The 15,367-nt window shown below is 42.4% G+C and overlaps 2 protein-coding genes across 5 annotated transcripts; one reads left to right on the top strand and one right to left on the bottom strand.

The window, feature by feature from the left end:
- Nucleotides 1-7: 7 nt before the first annotated feature.
- rap1gapl (RAP1 GTPase activating protein-like) lies at nucleotides 8-4,924 on the bottom strand (the record flags this gene model as incomplete). Its single annotated transcript, XM_079275510.1, has 19 exons — nucleotides 4,845-4,924; nucleotides 4,645-4,698; nucleotides 4,443-4,533; nucleotides 4,215-4,250; nucleotides 4,083-4,130; nucleotides 3,720-3,917; nucleotides 3,542-3,639; nucleotides 3,249-3,327; nucleotides 2,680-2,733; nucleotides 2,504-2,587; nucleotides 2,300-2,400; nucleotides 2,075-2,204; nucleotides 1,824-1,985; nucleotides 1,323-1,394; nucleotides 692-778; nucleotides 435-590; nucleotides 273-356; nucleotides 164-183; nucleotides 8-92 (listed from the first exon to the last, which is right to left on the bottom strand). The coding sequence occupies exons 1-19, from the start codon at nucleotides 4,913-4,915 to the stop codon at nucleotides 8-10; spliced, it is 1,710 nt and encodes a 569-aa protein (XP_079131636.1). The 5' UTR covers nucleotides 4,916-4,924.
- Nucleotides 4,925-7,337: 2,413 nt separating this feature from the next.
- casp2 (caspase 2, apoptosis-related cysteine peptidase) lies at nucleotides 7,338-15,174 on the top strand. 4 transcript variants are annotated; one of them, XM_079275507.1, is made up of 12 exons: nucleotides 7,338-7,440; nucleotides 8,035-8,198; nucleotides 8,937-9,107; nucleotides 9,204-9,257; nucleotides 9,872-9,941; nucleotides 10,293-10,384; nucleotides 10,624-10,806; nucleotides 11,254-11,382; nucleotides 11,490-11,580; nucleotides 12,773-12,961; nucleotides 13,263-13,372; nucleotides 13,463-15,174. In XM_079275507.1, exons 2-12 carry the CDS (start codon nucleotides 8,049-8,051, stop codon nucleotides 13,595-13,597), a joined length of 1,374 nt encoding a protein of 457 aa, XP_079131633.1. In that variant the 5' UTR covers nucleotides 7,338-7,440; nucleotides 8,035-8,048; the 3' UTR covers nucleotides 13,598-15,174. The 4 variants fall into 4 exon arrangements, with proteins under 4 accessions (XP_079131633.1, XP_079131632.1, XP_079131635.1 ...); XM_079275506.1 differs by having other exon boundaries at nucleotides 12,773-12,973; XM_079275509.1 differs by lacking the exon at nucleotides 9,204-9,257.
- The last annotated feature ends 193 nt before the right edge of the window (nucleotides 15,175-15,367 follow it).

The raw sequence follows: 15,367 nt of genomic DNA, 5'->3' as shown, positions 1-15,367 counted from the left end.
TTTCCTTTTATGTCTCTTCTTGAGGGCTTGCTTGATCTTTGAGTTCAACCAGCCCAATGCTGTCAGCAGACAGATGTCCTGGAGATTTGTCACTAAAAAACAAAACAATCATATTTATTTCTAGTTCAAATCATACAAAAGATCAAATTCTCAGAAGCCTTACCCCTCTCCGTCTTTATCTGTCTGTAAAGGAAGTTAGAAGGACCATTAGCTCAGACCTTTCAATAAGTATTTATTCAGTCAAGCACTTCAATCTCATTGAGCATTTTTACCTTAGGCTTCTGTGATGCACTGCCACCCATCTTCCTGGGTACCCCAAGAGTCTCGAAAGAGTGACTCCGCACTCTAATGGCTCTCTAATGACAGAGAGTTAGAGGGAAAATATTAAAGTCAAGTACAGGAGAGCACTTCTGAGACTTGAGCCAAACATCTACCTTAAAGTTTTCAATGAATCCTCCAGTCCCCTCATACGCCCCCCGTGCACCCTCAGAAGATGGGAGAGCAGACAGTGATGGATCCCCCATCATGCACTGGGAACGGGTGGAGAGTTCAGCCTGCAGGCTCTCCAGAAGCAACGAACGAGTGCGGAGCTTCGTAAGGGAGGAGGGACAGTAGAGCACACACGGCAGAGAGGAATCAGAGCTTGTGTGTTCACAAAGAACGAACATGAATCAAAATAGTCTTCCTCTACCTCTAGTCTGCTGAATCGTTGAGCCTTATAGCAGGAAATCTCTGCATTGATGAGTTTGGTCAGAATGAATTCTCTCATCAAAGAACACTGAAAGACAGGACAGAGGAAACCAAGACCTCAATATTTCATTTATTCTGTGGACTGAGGCAGGGACAGGTGGAGTAATAAAAATGTGTACTGGGTGGATGATCAAAGCAAGGTAAGACAAGGGGCCTATAAGATAAGGACCCAAAAAAAAGACAAGACAAAAGCTGGCCCGTGAGCCAATTCTATACGACACACTTGAGTATGTAGTGTAGTGACACTAGAAAAGTGACAAAATAAAGTATAATCAAAGTAGTCAGCATAACTGCTAAATATTCTATGAATACACTATTCTCCCCATTTCAATAAATTGTGGGTGTTGGTGAAACAGTTGTGGTGAAAATGATGGGAAACAATCAAAACAAAAAGTAGTAAATCTCTGAAATAACACTTTGATGTCTATTTGTGAAGTTTGTGTTAGTCACTGGTAGCCGGACAGCAGAGAAAAAGATGCAGAAATGTAAGTGTGTCTGTTGCTGTGACATGTATTTCTTGAAATATTCAGAGAAATAAAAACAGCTTGTTGCTCTTTTGCATGGCCTCTTACATCTGTGAAGATGGGAGGATCCGGGAGGACCGGACCAAAGGGGGGGACATCCTCTCTGGCTGTGACGGACACCTGTGAGGAGGAGGAAAGATAATTAGACTGATAAACCATGCTGGCTCGAATTAGCTGATATTAGCTGGTAACAGATATATCAGCATTGGTGTGTTTCTACTGGTTAAAGTAACAAAAGATTACAGCACAGAAATGCTGAGGTCGTCCAAATACTGAGTCGCCATATTTTGTCCACCAGAGAGCAGCGACAAACGTAAGATATCCTTATAAAAAAAAAAAAGATTTATGCTAAGCAAACAAATATCAGCAGACATGTTGGATTTTAAAAAAACTTTAAAATAGCAATATTGGTATCAGCCTAAAAACATCCAGCATTGGCCGGGCTCTACAAAATACAATATGCTTTTTAACAAAAGGGTCAATCGGGTCAACAAGATGCAACTACACTTGTATTGATAGGGGTGATAGATTCCACTGTTTTTCACTCACCTGGTACGCAGTTTTACCTGTGTCCTCTGGACCCTGAGTCCTCCGGACCACCAGGAAACAGTGCAGAAAGTGAGACTTGATCACATCAGATAGAAACGGGGTTTGGCCATCCTGGTAGACCAAAGCTACAATGTCATTGCCAATGTGTCTTTTTCTTTGTAACTGGGAAGGAGGAAACAAAAACACGATATAGTTCCAAATGTACCGTGAGAAGCTGTCCCGTGAATCACCAGGGTGATACAGTGACTGACCTGCTGCGGGTCGCCCTCAGTGAAAGGCAGCTTAGTTGCGACATGGAACATGATTTCTCTGCCATGAAAGGAAGTGAAGACGGCTTGACTTCCTGTCTGACCATGACACACATCCAGTCCTCCTCTGAACCTGAGAACGCAGAGTGAGCAGAAAGAAATCATGTGATGTTACACGTTGAATGTGTCATTATTCCAGCTAAACAACGTCAACATGGTGCACTTTACCCGCTGAAGCCTTGCAGTTGGACCGTCTCTCCCAAAATAGAAAGGAGCTCTTTAAACTCTTCACTTTCCTCAGTGTTGCTGAGTATGTCTTCCTCGGCGAACTAGAGAGAGAGATGGATGTTGTCTGACTTGGAGTGGTTATGATATGGTGCCATATTTCAGTCATTTCTATGAATGCAAGACATTTTCTGCACAATTTCTTACCTGCCCGTTCTTTTGGTACAAAATGCCAAACTTGAAATTCGGAGACACTCTGTGTTCATCAAATGTAGTTATGAGTTCTGGAGCCTGAGGGATGAAGGAGAGAGGGAGATGAGCTTTGAGAGGATTTAAAAGAACTGGTCATATGTTTTTGGTTATTGGTCATTTTAGAGCATTACCTTGAGGTAGCTGACCACTTCAAACTTTGAGACAGTCACTCTATCACAGAGCATCTGGAGAGAATAAGAGTCATTTTATAGACTGAGTATAACTACATTTATCAAGCACTGCACTGTAGTACAATTCTGAGGGACTTTGCTTAAGTATTTGTTTTTTATGCGGCTTTATACCTCCATCTCACTATGTGCCTTGGGAATATTGCACTTTTTAATCCTCTGCAGTTATTCGACTGCTATGGTTATTAGTTACATTGCAGATGATCTTTTCACACACCAATTCTACATACAAAACATATCACTTTATAGAATACGACAAATTGTCGAACCAACAGTGTATAAAGTAGTTAGAATTCGCTCCAACTCGACCAGCTACGACAGTAAAAATGCTTCATACATGTTAATGCATCAATAACAATATGTTTAGTAACTTGACATGTCAGACAAAAACACTGAAAGGAACTATGACAACTTTTACTCGTAATAGTTTAAGTATTTTTGCTGCTAATAATTAAGTGCTGAGTCATACTGGATATGAATATTTCCTCCTTCTAGAATAAGTAGTTTGATACCTTTGCTAATTCAACAGCAGATGGGATGTTGGGGAAAAGAGAGACAGAGAAAACTCCGTGCAGAGAGCACTCCTTCATTCTGTGAGACAAGAAAAACGATCTCCGCATTATCGTTTGTGATGCAAAATTGCTTGGAACTATACAGAGACATTTAAATCAAGATTGCTGCAACACACCGTTTTAAAAGGAGGGAAACTTGAAGGAAAAGAATGATGCTGTGGGAAATGCTTCTGGCTGTGTTGCAGCTTGGATTATATACAAACATTGTCTCATAGCTGACTTAAGATCTCAACCTTAGTATCACCCGCAGCTTGCTCTCCTCTTCCTCCAAACACACAGAGAGAACCAGAGGCCCCAGCGATGGATCCACTGCTGTGAAGGAGTGATGGTACTAAAGAGAAGATAAGATGATGAAACGTAAGTCCAGGAAAGATCACACATTCCTCGAGACTTCAGATGAAGTCTGCTTACTCGTGAGCGGAAGAACTCGTGGTAGATTTTGGCCTCCCCGTCTCTCTCCATGATGTCGTAGGTCTCTGGATCGAGGCCGTGGTGGGAGGAGGTGGGACTCACATCTGCAACCCTCTCCAGAGGGGGGTCTATCCAGTAGCCCCCCAGCTTCGGAGGGAGGATGAGCGGCAGGTCTCCACCTATCGTCAGGAGCTGAGACTAAAATAGACACAAAGGAGCACCTGATGATGATGAGCGTCTGTCGTGTCTGTTGCTTGGGGAAACAAATGTCATGGCGTTCACAGAAAGGTTGATTTCAACACACACACACACACATACATGGGATCAAACCTGTATGTAGAGTCAACTCTGAGGAAGACTAACCTTCAGAGGGAGAGGGAATTCACACCGCTGCTCATCGATCCTGCTGCCCTGATGGACAAGGGGAGTATTGATAAGATGATAAGAAACTTCTCTGAACACGCGCACTACACAATCAATCGTGCTGTAACTCACCTGCAGCTTTTCAATGATTTCAAACAGCTCTGTGTCCTGATAAGAGACAACAGGCAACAGACGTCAGACACAAATGCAGACAGAGAGAAAGGGAAGGAGAAACGTGGGCGAGGAAGAGGAACGTGCGCTGCGAATGGAAACTTCTCGGAAATGCAGGACATTTGAAGAGGTTATATTTGATTAAAATAAGACGGGGAAGGTGCACGTTGGAAATGATAATGATATCACCCTCTGGTTGCTGCTGGCAGAGAAGAGCGGCTGTCTGTTACTGGGAGGAGAGTCCAGGATGTCCAGTATGCTGTTCTCTCCAGATTCAGGTCTGCAGCAACATTTTTATTAATTAACAGCGCAATTCATCACTTCTCATTCAGTTCTTATTTTACACAATAAAGGTTGAGCTGCTGATGTTTGATGGTAAACAAAAACTCACCTCGTCTCATCCCCACATGTGAATCTGTCCACACTGTAAACAAGGAAGTGAGAACTACTCGGAGAAGAAAACGGATCATCTTACATAGACAAGATTACCTTTGTCTAAAAAATAATGTAATGTATCATTCAGCACATGCAGCTACTCAATTGACTTGAAAATATCAGTCCTAATTAGAGACAGACATGGTCTTTACTCACCCTCCATATGCCCCAAAAGTGAAACTTCTCTTTCTGGAGAAAGACAAGTCATTCCTCTTTTCTCTCTCCATGGCTTTGGTGTCACTGTGAATGTTTGTACATGCCACTTTGCTGCCGAGTCAATCAGGACTGGCTCAGGTTGAATTAATTCACTCGATCATTCTGTCACTCCTACTTCTCTCTGCCCCCTGCCTCTCACTCATTTAAGCTTCCCTTTCCTCCCTCTGTCCTGCTGTCAGCCAGACATTCAGCATTAACCCGCTCATGGTCACAGGTGTAGGAGCTGCCATGAACCATAGAGCGGACACGGTCTGGCGGCTTCATGCCATCGATCCTCTCGCTTTAATAAACACTCATGGTGGTTTCTCAGCCTGACTGAACTTAAAGATAGACTTGTAAATAAATCAATCAATGGGGGAGACATTTTCTCCTGGACCTGTTACCCTTTGAGTCAGTGAGGATCATCAATTATTGACAGCACACGCAGTGAGTGTGAGGAGATTGACAGCAGGGGAGGGTGAAGTGTAAGCCTGAGAGAGAGACAGAGAGAGAGAGCGAGAGAGAGAGAGAGAGAGAGAGAGAGAGAGAGAGAGAGAGAGAGAGAGGTGTGGACATTTAACATCCACGTGTGGACATCCACGTGATACAAATTACATTTACTTTTCAGTTTACACTTACAGTTAGATCATTAAGAGGATCACCAGATGAATGTAAAGGGTTGTGAGATGATTACTGGGAAAGGAAAAAAGAAAAAACAAAGTGCAACAATGAAATATTAGAGAATTTTACCATTTTGAGCTTCAAGCAGGTGTTTAAAAGAAACCATGTGAGCCATTTAGAGGTTTTAACTCAGGGCTCCTCAATCAGGGAGCCTGTCAATAGTCTCCTGAAGTGAGCAGCGACTATCAGCGCCATAGAGTTACAGCGAAAAGGACCGTTCGTGATGCACTTTTAAAAGGTAAGACGTTTAAAGAAAGATATTTCATATAGCTGAAACAAGTGGCTGAATAACCACAGATAAAGATCATGCTCACTAATTTCTCCTTTTAGAAGATGAGGAAAATATAATATTGTGGCTTTTTGACATCACTTCACACCTGAATGAACTGAATTTAAAACTGCAGGACAATTCAGTGAAACACATTTTTCTAAAATGAATTACTTTATTTTAAGATGCACATTTTTGAAAAGCTTTCTGTTATGAACAGTTATTTATGTATTTCTATGTATTATTTGTAATCCATCCAGTTGAATTTGAAAACTGAGTAATAATTTGTTAAAATATAATTGATGTGTACTTTATTTGATCTGACAGTTGTTGACTACACAGAGACGTTGTTACTGCTATTAGGCTTCTTGAATATATTTATATATATATATATATGGCAGTAAATAGCGCGAGCTAGATATTATTGTAATGTTTCGGACCTTTGCCCGAGGAGATTTTCTCGATCTGGACCTTTTGGAATTTTAGTTGAATACCCCTGATGTAGGGAATTTGTGTACAGTATATTAGTAACCTATTTGAGGAGCACTGGATGCAGCGTTGTGGAGCTTCAGTAATGCTGCAGGTAAGGAGGGCTGAGGTGACATTAGTGAGATTGAAAACATAACAAGGTATGTTTCAAATAAGACAGCAATCAGAAAACATGCTAAATGTGTATTATACTGCCATATGATAGAAGGCATCATATCATTTATATTAATTAAATAAGGCATACTGAATTTGAAATATACATCATCATTATATGTAATCATACTGCTGATGCTTTATGTCAAGGGTGCTGCAGGAGATACCTATCCGAACCAGAGGGCCTACTTCTCCTACACGCTTAGAAAGGGAGGGTTGAATGGTTGTTTTGCTTGCAATCTGCAACCTCACCACGAGATGCCACTAAATCTCTCTCTTTTCTTTCAAACAAGGGAACTTTAGCCTAAAATATGTAAACAAGGCAGGTAACTCTAGCTGTTACAGTTACTACTCAAATATTAGCAAATTTTAATTTTGTGAAACAAAACAAAATTATGTATTTAAATACGTATGTTGTTGCTATATATATGAATGTAAATCGATTCATTTATTGACTACTAATGAGATATGTATCGAATTATTTTGAGATAGTAAGTCATAATTATGAGATGCTAAGTCATTATTTTGAGATAGTATCTCATTATAATGACTTACATTATCTTTATTTTTTCCTCACAGTGGAAGAAATGGGATTCCATATAAATCACTTGACATTCAAGCATTTTGAACTTTAGTTGACGCGACTCTATATATACGGCTCTGCCTGGAACTATCTGAAGTCCACATGAATCACGTGACGAGCAAGCGTTTGAACCGTCTACGCGACTCTGGGAGTCACCCCTCTGTAAGAATACCCGTGATTGGACATTTGAAAATCACTCAAAATATACCCTGCTCTCATTTGTCAGAATCAAATATAACGATTTTGTCGTATTTCTTATTGCTGAAGTGATACCCCGCGGAAGTTGGTTTGTCGAGGGAGGACGGGATGTTGTTTGAAATAGTGTGAAACACGGAGACGTTTTTCCGGACGGTTTTTTATTCTGTTACAGAAATAGAAGAACGGTAAGAATTATGTTTCAAAGGACATGCATTTCATCCACTTTAATGCAAGAAAAATAGGTCAAATCCGAAGTGCGCTAGCTAAGTTAGCTCCAGCTAGCATTGGGAATTAGCCATCAACATTTAACTGTCGGTATAACTTGACGAGAGTCTCCTGTATCTTGACTTTATGTTAACATAGCTAATCATATATAACTGTGCATTAAGTTATTGTCTTTGCAAACTCTTACGTGAGCTGTACATCTGCAACGTTACACATCTGCAACGTTACACATCTGCATTGTCCAGCTAGCATTGCGATGGCTGTAAGATAAACGTAATATTATAACATTTAACGAATAAGTTATTCGTGATGCTAAGTGAACGGATGTATGTATGATAATTTAGCGACATGTCCCATTGGCAGAGCCCAGCAACAGGGAAACCTACAACGATACTTTCTCGTTGCTATCTGAAGCAACACATTGAAGATATCACACAGTAACGTTATATGTGTGTGGAGTTGTTGACATTGCGTGTCACCTCGTTATACTGTGGTTTAACTTCCGGTCTATTGTTATGGGGGTGCATGTGTCTTGTTGTCTGTCCTGTGACCAGTCTGTCAGAGCAAGATGTTGGAGTGTGGCATGCTGCAGCGCGACAAACGGGCTCTCCGGACTCGCTCGACCATTCTCTGCAAACAGCTGGTGGTGGATGAGCTGCTCATTCAGTCCCTACAGGCAGACAACATCCTAACCGAGAGCATGGCAGAGAGTATCATGGTATGTAAGCACAAGCAGGCTGACTGTCAACAGATGTTCAACTGTAACGTATGTTAGCTACCTACACCTTGAAGACTCTTGATTAAATTGCTGTCAATAGATTAAAGAAGTTAAAGGTTGTGGTCAAGTGTAGGCCCATGGGTGAAACATGAGTTTCCCAACCTGGGAGTCCCATGATGTACCTGTGCGATCAAAAGATGACAATGGGGAATGTTTCTTTTTGTTGTTTTTGTACACCAGATGCTTTCACTTCTTTAGGCCTTTAACCACATTTTAAAAGACTCCAAATCTTTGCCCAAAATGCTTCCCATTCATGTCCACACAAAGAACTTAACCTTTGATAAGAGGTTACAAGCAGATATTGTTTAAGAGGTCAGTAATGCACAACTTTTAAAGCAAGAGGAGAATTTTGGATGAGTTGAAGTTTAGTCTCACATGTGTAAAGTTACAAAAAGTCCAATATAAAAGATTGCCAAATGCAAAGCCTTCACACACTTTCATGTAAATGCATCCGTTTCCCCCTGGCTGACATTACTGGTTACCAGATGTCTCCTTTAAACGAACAGTTTCTGGATTAATGCATGCTCATTTAGTGTTATGGCAGATCTTAGTGACAGTTGGAAAACAAAATGTCATGATATTAGGGGTGTAATAAATGGCGCAGTAAATCAAATGTTCTGTTGGAGTTAATCTTTGTCAGTGACGTTTGGTTTTCCCGTCTGATGTCCTCTACTTAAGGCTGCGCAAACATCCCAGAAACGAAGCTGGCGCTTACTGCTGCTCTTACCGAAGCGGGGGCCCAGAGCCTTCAGCAGCTTCTGTTCAGCTCTGCAAGAAACTGAGCAGCAGCACCTGTATGAACTGCTCACACAATCACCAGAAAAAGATGGCAAAGATGCACCGGCAGAGGTGAGTTAGCACTTCATGAAACATCACAAAGCTACAGTATACACAGCAGATTCCTACCAGACTTAGTGCAGTTCATCGTCTGTTTTGTGCTCCCAGAGTATTCAGCCTGAGGAAGAGCCAGTCATGCAGACAACTACAAAGAAGAGAAAGGTGATGCTTATATTGCCGAAATATATAATCCCGAAACCAGGACAATTTCACTGATTACATTTTCATAAGACTTCCTCAGATCAAAAGCTAATGTCTGGAGAACTTTGCATCATTGAATATGTCTTTTTGTGAGGTTTCATAATTGTCAGCTCAAGTATACCTGCTTACAGTTTGAAGAATAACAGTATGCTCCAGTTAAACGGTCTTCTGCAGGCATCCTCAGTCGACAGAGAAGATGAGAGTGAGGTGAGCAGCACCTCATCGTGCCCAGTCCAAACCTCTGATAGCTGCCAGCACTCTGAGTCACTATTCAGACGATTGGTCCCAGTCAGGGAGGAAGACAGAGAGACAGGGGAGGAAGAGATACACAGACAGATGTGAGACTCACAAACCACAGCCAACTTATGTTAGACCACCAGATGGCCTGCTGAGGTAGTCAGACAGCAGGCAGCAAGTTGCCTGATGGTTAAGTTAGGAGTGCAGTTGTCGTTTTCCCACAACAAGCAACCACTGCTGCCACAGCAAAGAACAAAATCCATCATTATCTGTCTTCTTTTCTTTGTGTTAAGCAGATGTTTTGTCACTAAGAGTTTGTTCATGATTTTAAATTCTAGATGTTTGTCGACTCTTCTCTCTCACTTCCCACCCAAGAAGTAGTTGCTGCCAAGAGAGCAAGGACACACGGTGAGTGGTGTTGCAGTGTGGCCTTCATTCAGGTTAACACAAGTGTCTCTGAGTCCGATGTTGCTGTCATTGTCAATATTTTTCTGTTTCCGTGGAGACAGTGGGTGGTGTCTGGATACAAATCTGTTGTCTGGTTTAAACGGACTGATTGCGTTTGAAAGTATCTGAGCTCGGTTGCTCTGGCGTGCTGCTACTGTCTGTACATACAGGCCCCACGCCCCACGAGTGACTCGTTCACGGCGTTATAGTACAAAGCTTGTTGTCACATAACTGCTGGCGGGAGCACACAGTGATGTGAAAACTGCATCAGCATTTGAACTTGAGTTTGTGATCACGTGTTTCTGTGTGCAGAGTCCATGGAGTTCAGTCTGGATGCAGATAGTCCCATCAACTCCCCTGTGCTCCCTTGCGCTCCCGACTTTTATCTCTCACACTGCCAGCAGGTAAAATACTTTACTTTAACTTGCAGTAACCTCAGTTCTGTTTTACCTTTTGAGAAACACTTGTCCTCAGTGTCACACCACCTGTTTGGATGTTAGTCAGTATAGAGCACTAGATGCAGAGCTGAATACAATGTAGTGATTCTAACCCGCAAAAAGCAATCATAAGCAAGCTGTTAAAACCCTTTCATAGAGACATTTATTCACGATGCTTTTTTGTTTTCCTCTCTCTTGCTCGCCAGTCCTACAGGATGAATTCCTCCTCTCGGGGTTTTGCTCTGGTGATTAGTAACGTGACCTTTGACCCTTGTGCTGCGCCAGACCTTGACCCTAGGAAGGGAGGGGAGGTGGACGACGAGGTCCTCAGGAAGGTCTTCACTGAGCTCGACTACTTGGTTACAGTCCACAGAGACCTCACTGCTCAGGTAACACACACACACACACACACACCGGCGCAGGCTCAGTGTGTATTTACAGGATGTCATTTCAAACACAAACCATTCGTCCTATTTTGTTGACCAACCTAGAAAAGAAAGTCATGAAATGGAGAACCTTTTGACCGTGACTCATTTCTGGAAAGTCAGTCAGTGTTTGGAGAATAGTTTGGCAGGTTTGTTTAGCTCAGTGTGGTAATGTTATCACAAAGCAAACACACTTTACGAGTTGGTCAGTCCACTGGTATGTGGGCATCGCGATAGAAACGACATAGAAAACAAATATCGACAGACATTTTAACATCGTTATGCAGAATGTATCGTGATATCTTCTAGCCCTACGTACAAACCCAGAATCTTCTATGTGACCACATGACTGTCTTGTCAACCGGTTCAGTGTTTAACCACAATGTCGCTGACTCTTCACTCTTTGAGTAGGGCATGAGGACGTGCATTGAGAACTTCTGTCGTCGACCAGATCACCAAACAGTGGACAGCTGTGTGGTGTGCCTGCTCTCCCACGGAGTGGAAGGAGCTATTTACGGTACCGACGGACAGCTCCTGCAGGTGCTTTATGTTTGGTATTTTTCTGAGTTAATGTGTATGATGTCATTTAAAGGTGGAGATGCAACCCGTTTTCCAGACATGTAACTTTGTCACTTATTCCCTTTCAGCTGGACTGGGTGTTTGAGTCCTTTGACAATGCGCACTGTCCCCTGCTACAGAACAAGCCCAAGATGTTTTTCATCCAGGCCTGCAGAGGAGGTACGGCTCTCCATCTGATTCTGAACAGCCCTCCATCATTATTCATTGTTGACATGCAATGTAAATGAGAACAAATATGTATCAATGTATATCTAAACCTATAGGCTACTCATAATAGACGTGTATGCAAATCTAAACTTAAATGTAACAGTCACACGCTTTCATTAGTGACATCATTCAAATGCCCAGATGTTTCCTTCTGTCCACTGGGACAGACGACCTGGGTGACAGACACGGCTATTCATCACACGGCGCCAGATGTTGTTGATTGTGTCATAATATGTCAATGGTCTGTTGTCATCAATAGTCGTGCACTAATAGTTCGTCAACGTGTAATTACACTGTGACTTAACCAGGATCCCAGCGAATTAGTGTGTCTTAGTGATGGAGGCAGTGGTCTGATTGTGCATCCCTGACAAATCCTCAGACCCCTAAGGAGCGATCCTAATGACTGTCTCTCGCTCCCTCGCTCCACCACAGAGACGACCCCAGGTGTGCTGCCGAAAGGCCATTCTGCGTGGATGGCCACTGCCTCTGCAAATAGCTTAAGTGAAAACCTATTGTGATCGTTTTCAGTAGAGGTGCACCCATCATTCAACCAGTGACCCAAATCTGTATTTTTCAGCTTGATCAACCATTACCAGTGACCAGCAGATCACTCTCAAATACAGCCGGTTCTGTGCCAGTTAGACTTACACGTATGATGGGTCACATTGTGCGCTCAACAGCACAGACGGGATTTTAGACTCTCTCAGCAACTTTATCTCTAAAAAGCAACAAAAGTTCCTGTTCAAACGATGGTCCCTTATATGCCATGGTGATGACATAATTAGTTTTTCAGTTTTTGGTTTATCACAGCGTGGCAGAAAATTTGGGTCCATGACATTGATCACAAAACAGCTTTGTCTTGGATTTGCTCAGAAGTAATACTGTGTTTTTGTGAAGACAGTAGTCAAGACCACTTACGTTGAGTGTGACACACTTAAGTCCGATGAGTTTTGAGATCTAGAACGAAATCAAATGAGGGTTGAGTACGAGTAAAGACGGATAAAAGTTTCATTTAACTTTGTCAAGAATGTAGTAAGTGAGTCCACCGAGTCAAAACACCAATGCAAGTATGAGACGATAGAAAAAAACGTCTCACAACCAAGCAGAAATGTAAAATCTAAATTGAAACGGTCTTGTCTTCCAGAGGAGATGGACTGTGGAGTGGAGCAGATCGATGGGCCAGTGAGGACCTGCTCACCGAGCTGTGAACAGCGGGATGCTGGGAGGGAAGGACAAGGGGACGCAAACTCCAGACAAAGAGGGGACATGGGACGGCCCAGGATCAAACTGCCACAGCGGTCTGACATGATCTGTGGCTTTGCATCTCTCAAAGGTCAGAGAATTTGTAAGTCTGTCCCTTTTGCTACTCTGGGGTGGATCTATGTATGACATCTGCAAGTGTGTATCATCAGAAGTTTAAAGGGTCTAAAAAAACCCAAAAAGAGATTCATCAAGTCTAATAAATGGCCTCAAATGATGTCACTTGAGTCGGCATCGCATGGAGCTGAAAACTACAAGTTTTGAAATGACAGAGTGTGAAGTGAAACCCTGCAACTCATCTCAATCATTGTGTATTATCAGTGTTATTGTTATTAGTATTAAGCCTTTTGTTGTTTCATCTCTTCCTCTTCAAGGCACAGCAGCCATGCGGAACACCAAGAGAGGATCCTGGTTCATCCAGGAACTCAACACAACCCTGCGCCTCCATGCCAGAGACACACACCTTGCAGACATCATGATGCAGGTAAACATGAGTGTACTGCCTGCGCTGTGTAAAATAGGCTGTCTTGTTTGGTGCACTTCTTTAGGACATCGCTGTACTCTCTGTCTCCAGGTCAACAGTCATATCAAGGAGCGGGAGGGTTTCGCTCCTGGCACCGCTCACCATCGCTGCAAAGAGATGTCCGAGTTCACCAGCTCGTTGTGCAAAGACCTCTACCTTTTCCCCAAGTACCAGCCCCAGTATTGATACATGCCAATAGGTTCATGCACAGATTAACACACACACACACACACAGAGACCATTCCTGGCATTGAAGCCTCTCAATACGCCACACAACGGTTCATTCCACTCCAATTACTGCGACACACTCACACATTCCATCTCTACAACTTCACGTCCAAAATATAAGATTTCTTCATTCATGTTTTCTGTGTGAATACTGCCTCCTCAGACACACACACACGCGTGCATACACTCACACAAATCTTGGAGAGCAAAAAGGAGCTTATGTTGATCTACATGTGCTCTGAATCGGGCGATGTGTTGGCGTCTATGCCAGTTACAAGGCTTAGTTGGTAGTCAAAGACGGAATCGTTTGTCGTTGTTTTTTCTACTGCACTGCTACTTTAAAGTTTCACTCTCTCTTTTTAGCATGTATTTTGTACACGGATCTATTTTTGTGGATTTATTTTGTATGAAATTGTTTTTATACGAATTTTTAAGCCCATTCTCTTTGTTTGTATATAATGTTTGTTATGAGTTGTGACCGTGTCTTGTTTTTAGTGACAGGCAGAGGGCAGCACAGCAGAGACGAATGCATTTCACCGTCTCTCTCTCATCACCATATTTCCAGTTCATTTTTAGGTATAGTTGGCTACAGTGATGACGCAACTGTAAATCTCTGCAGCAGGTTTCGTCCTCGTTGATATCTTTCCGTATAAAGAGGAAAGAAACCCGAATAGGGCAGCTTTAAACCAAGACCTTGAATTGTTTGTGATTTCATTTCTAGCTTTTTGTTTGTGGATGTTCAATCAGGAAAATTCAGCTCTTTACCTTTTTTAATTTTTTCGAAAGGACACTCACTGTAAATTCCACTTCGTATCAGCTGTGTTACTTTCGATCGGTCCCTGTCAGTGGTGGTGTGCTTTCAGGGGAATGTGGTGCTACTTGTGGGCTCATTCACCTACGTTGTGAACTCTGACCTTTATGCTAACTGCGACTCCTAACGGTGTGTCTCCCTGTGGGTGGGAGTAGCACATTTAGTTAGTCCCCTTACAGTTAATGTGGTATTTTACTGTATCTAATACAGTAGAAACAGGTATTTCGTAAGTCTTCCATAAACAACAGGCATTTTTTTTTTTTTTTACAACAGCCTGATGATTTTATGACCATAGAGCTTTCTTGGTATATTGTATCTCTTTGGCACATGTAGAGAAATCCATTTGTTAAGCCCTGATCAGACAAACTGTTTTGTTACAACAGTGTTGTAGTGGAGAAAACCGAGTAATGGTCCAAACAGTGTTGATCGTTACCATCTGTGTGCTTTCAACCCGTGTGTGAGAGGTTGTCACGACTGGCTCACAAGCACGGGGTCGAGTTCTCCCCGGTTTGGAAGTTGCTCACTCTTCTTATCCTTTTAGTTTTTTTTGTAATCATTTAAACACAAACATTGGAGAAGTGTAAAAGGGTTACACTCCTGGGGGAACGTTTTGAAGGTTGATCTTTGCTGAGGTGCAAGGTTCAGGGGGCCGGGAGAGATTTTGTTTCTGTCAACATTAATGACTTCCAAATGTTCTATACAATAAACAGGCTGTGGTTTTTAAACCTGACAAACTGTTGTTGTTGTTTTTTTGCACGTATGTTATGTTGGAGCTGAATCCTGGGCCGTGAATGTGAGGCATCTGCTTGACTGTACACCTGTGCATGCTCAGCTTCATTTCCTCCTCTTTGTTGCTGTGTGTGTGTGTGTGTGTGTGTGTGTGTGTGTGTGTGTGTGTTATTCGCGGCGTACAGCCT

Source organism: Melanostigma gelatinosum (assembly GCF_949748355.1).
Source record: "Melanostigma gelatinosum genome assembly, chromosome: 9".
In the NCBI taxonomy this organism is placed as follows: Eukaryota; Metazoa; Chordata; class Actinopteri; order Perciformes; family Zoarcidae; genus Melanostigma; species Melanostigma gelatinosum.
This window is presented reverse-complemented; position numbering and strand designations above follow the sequence as displayed.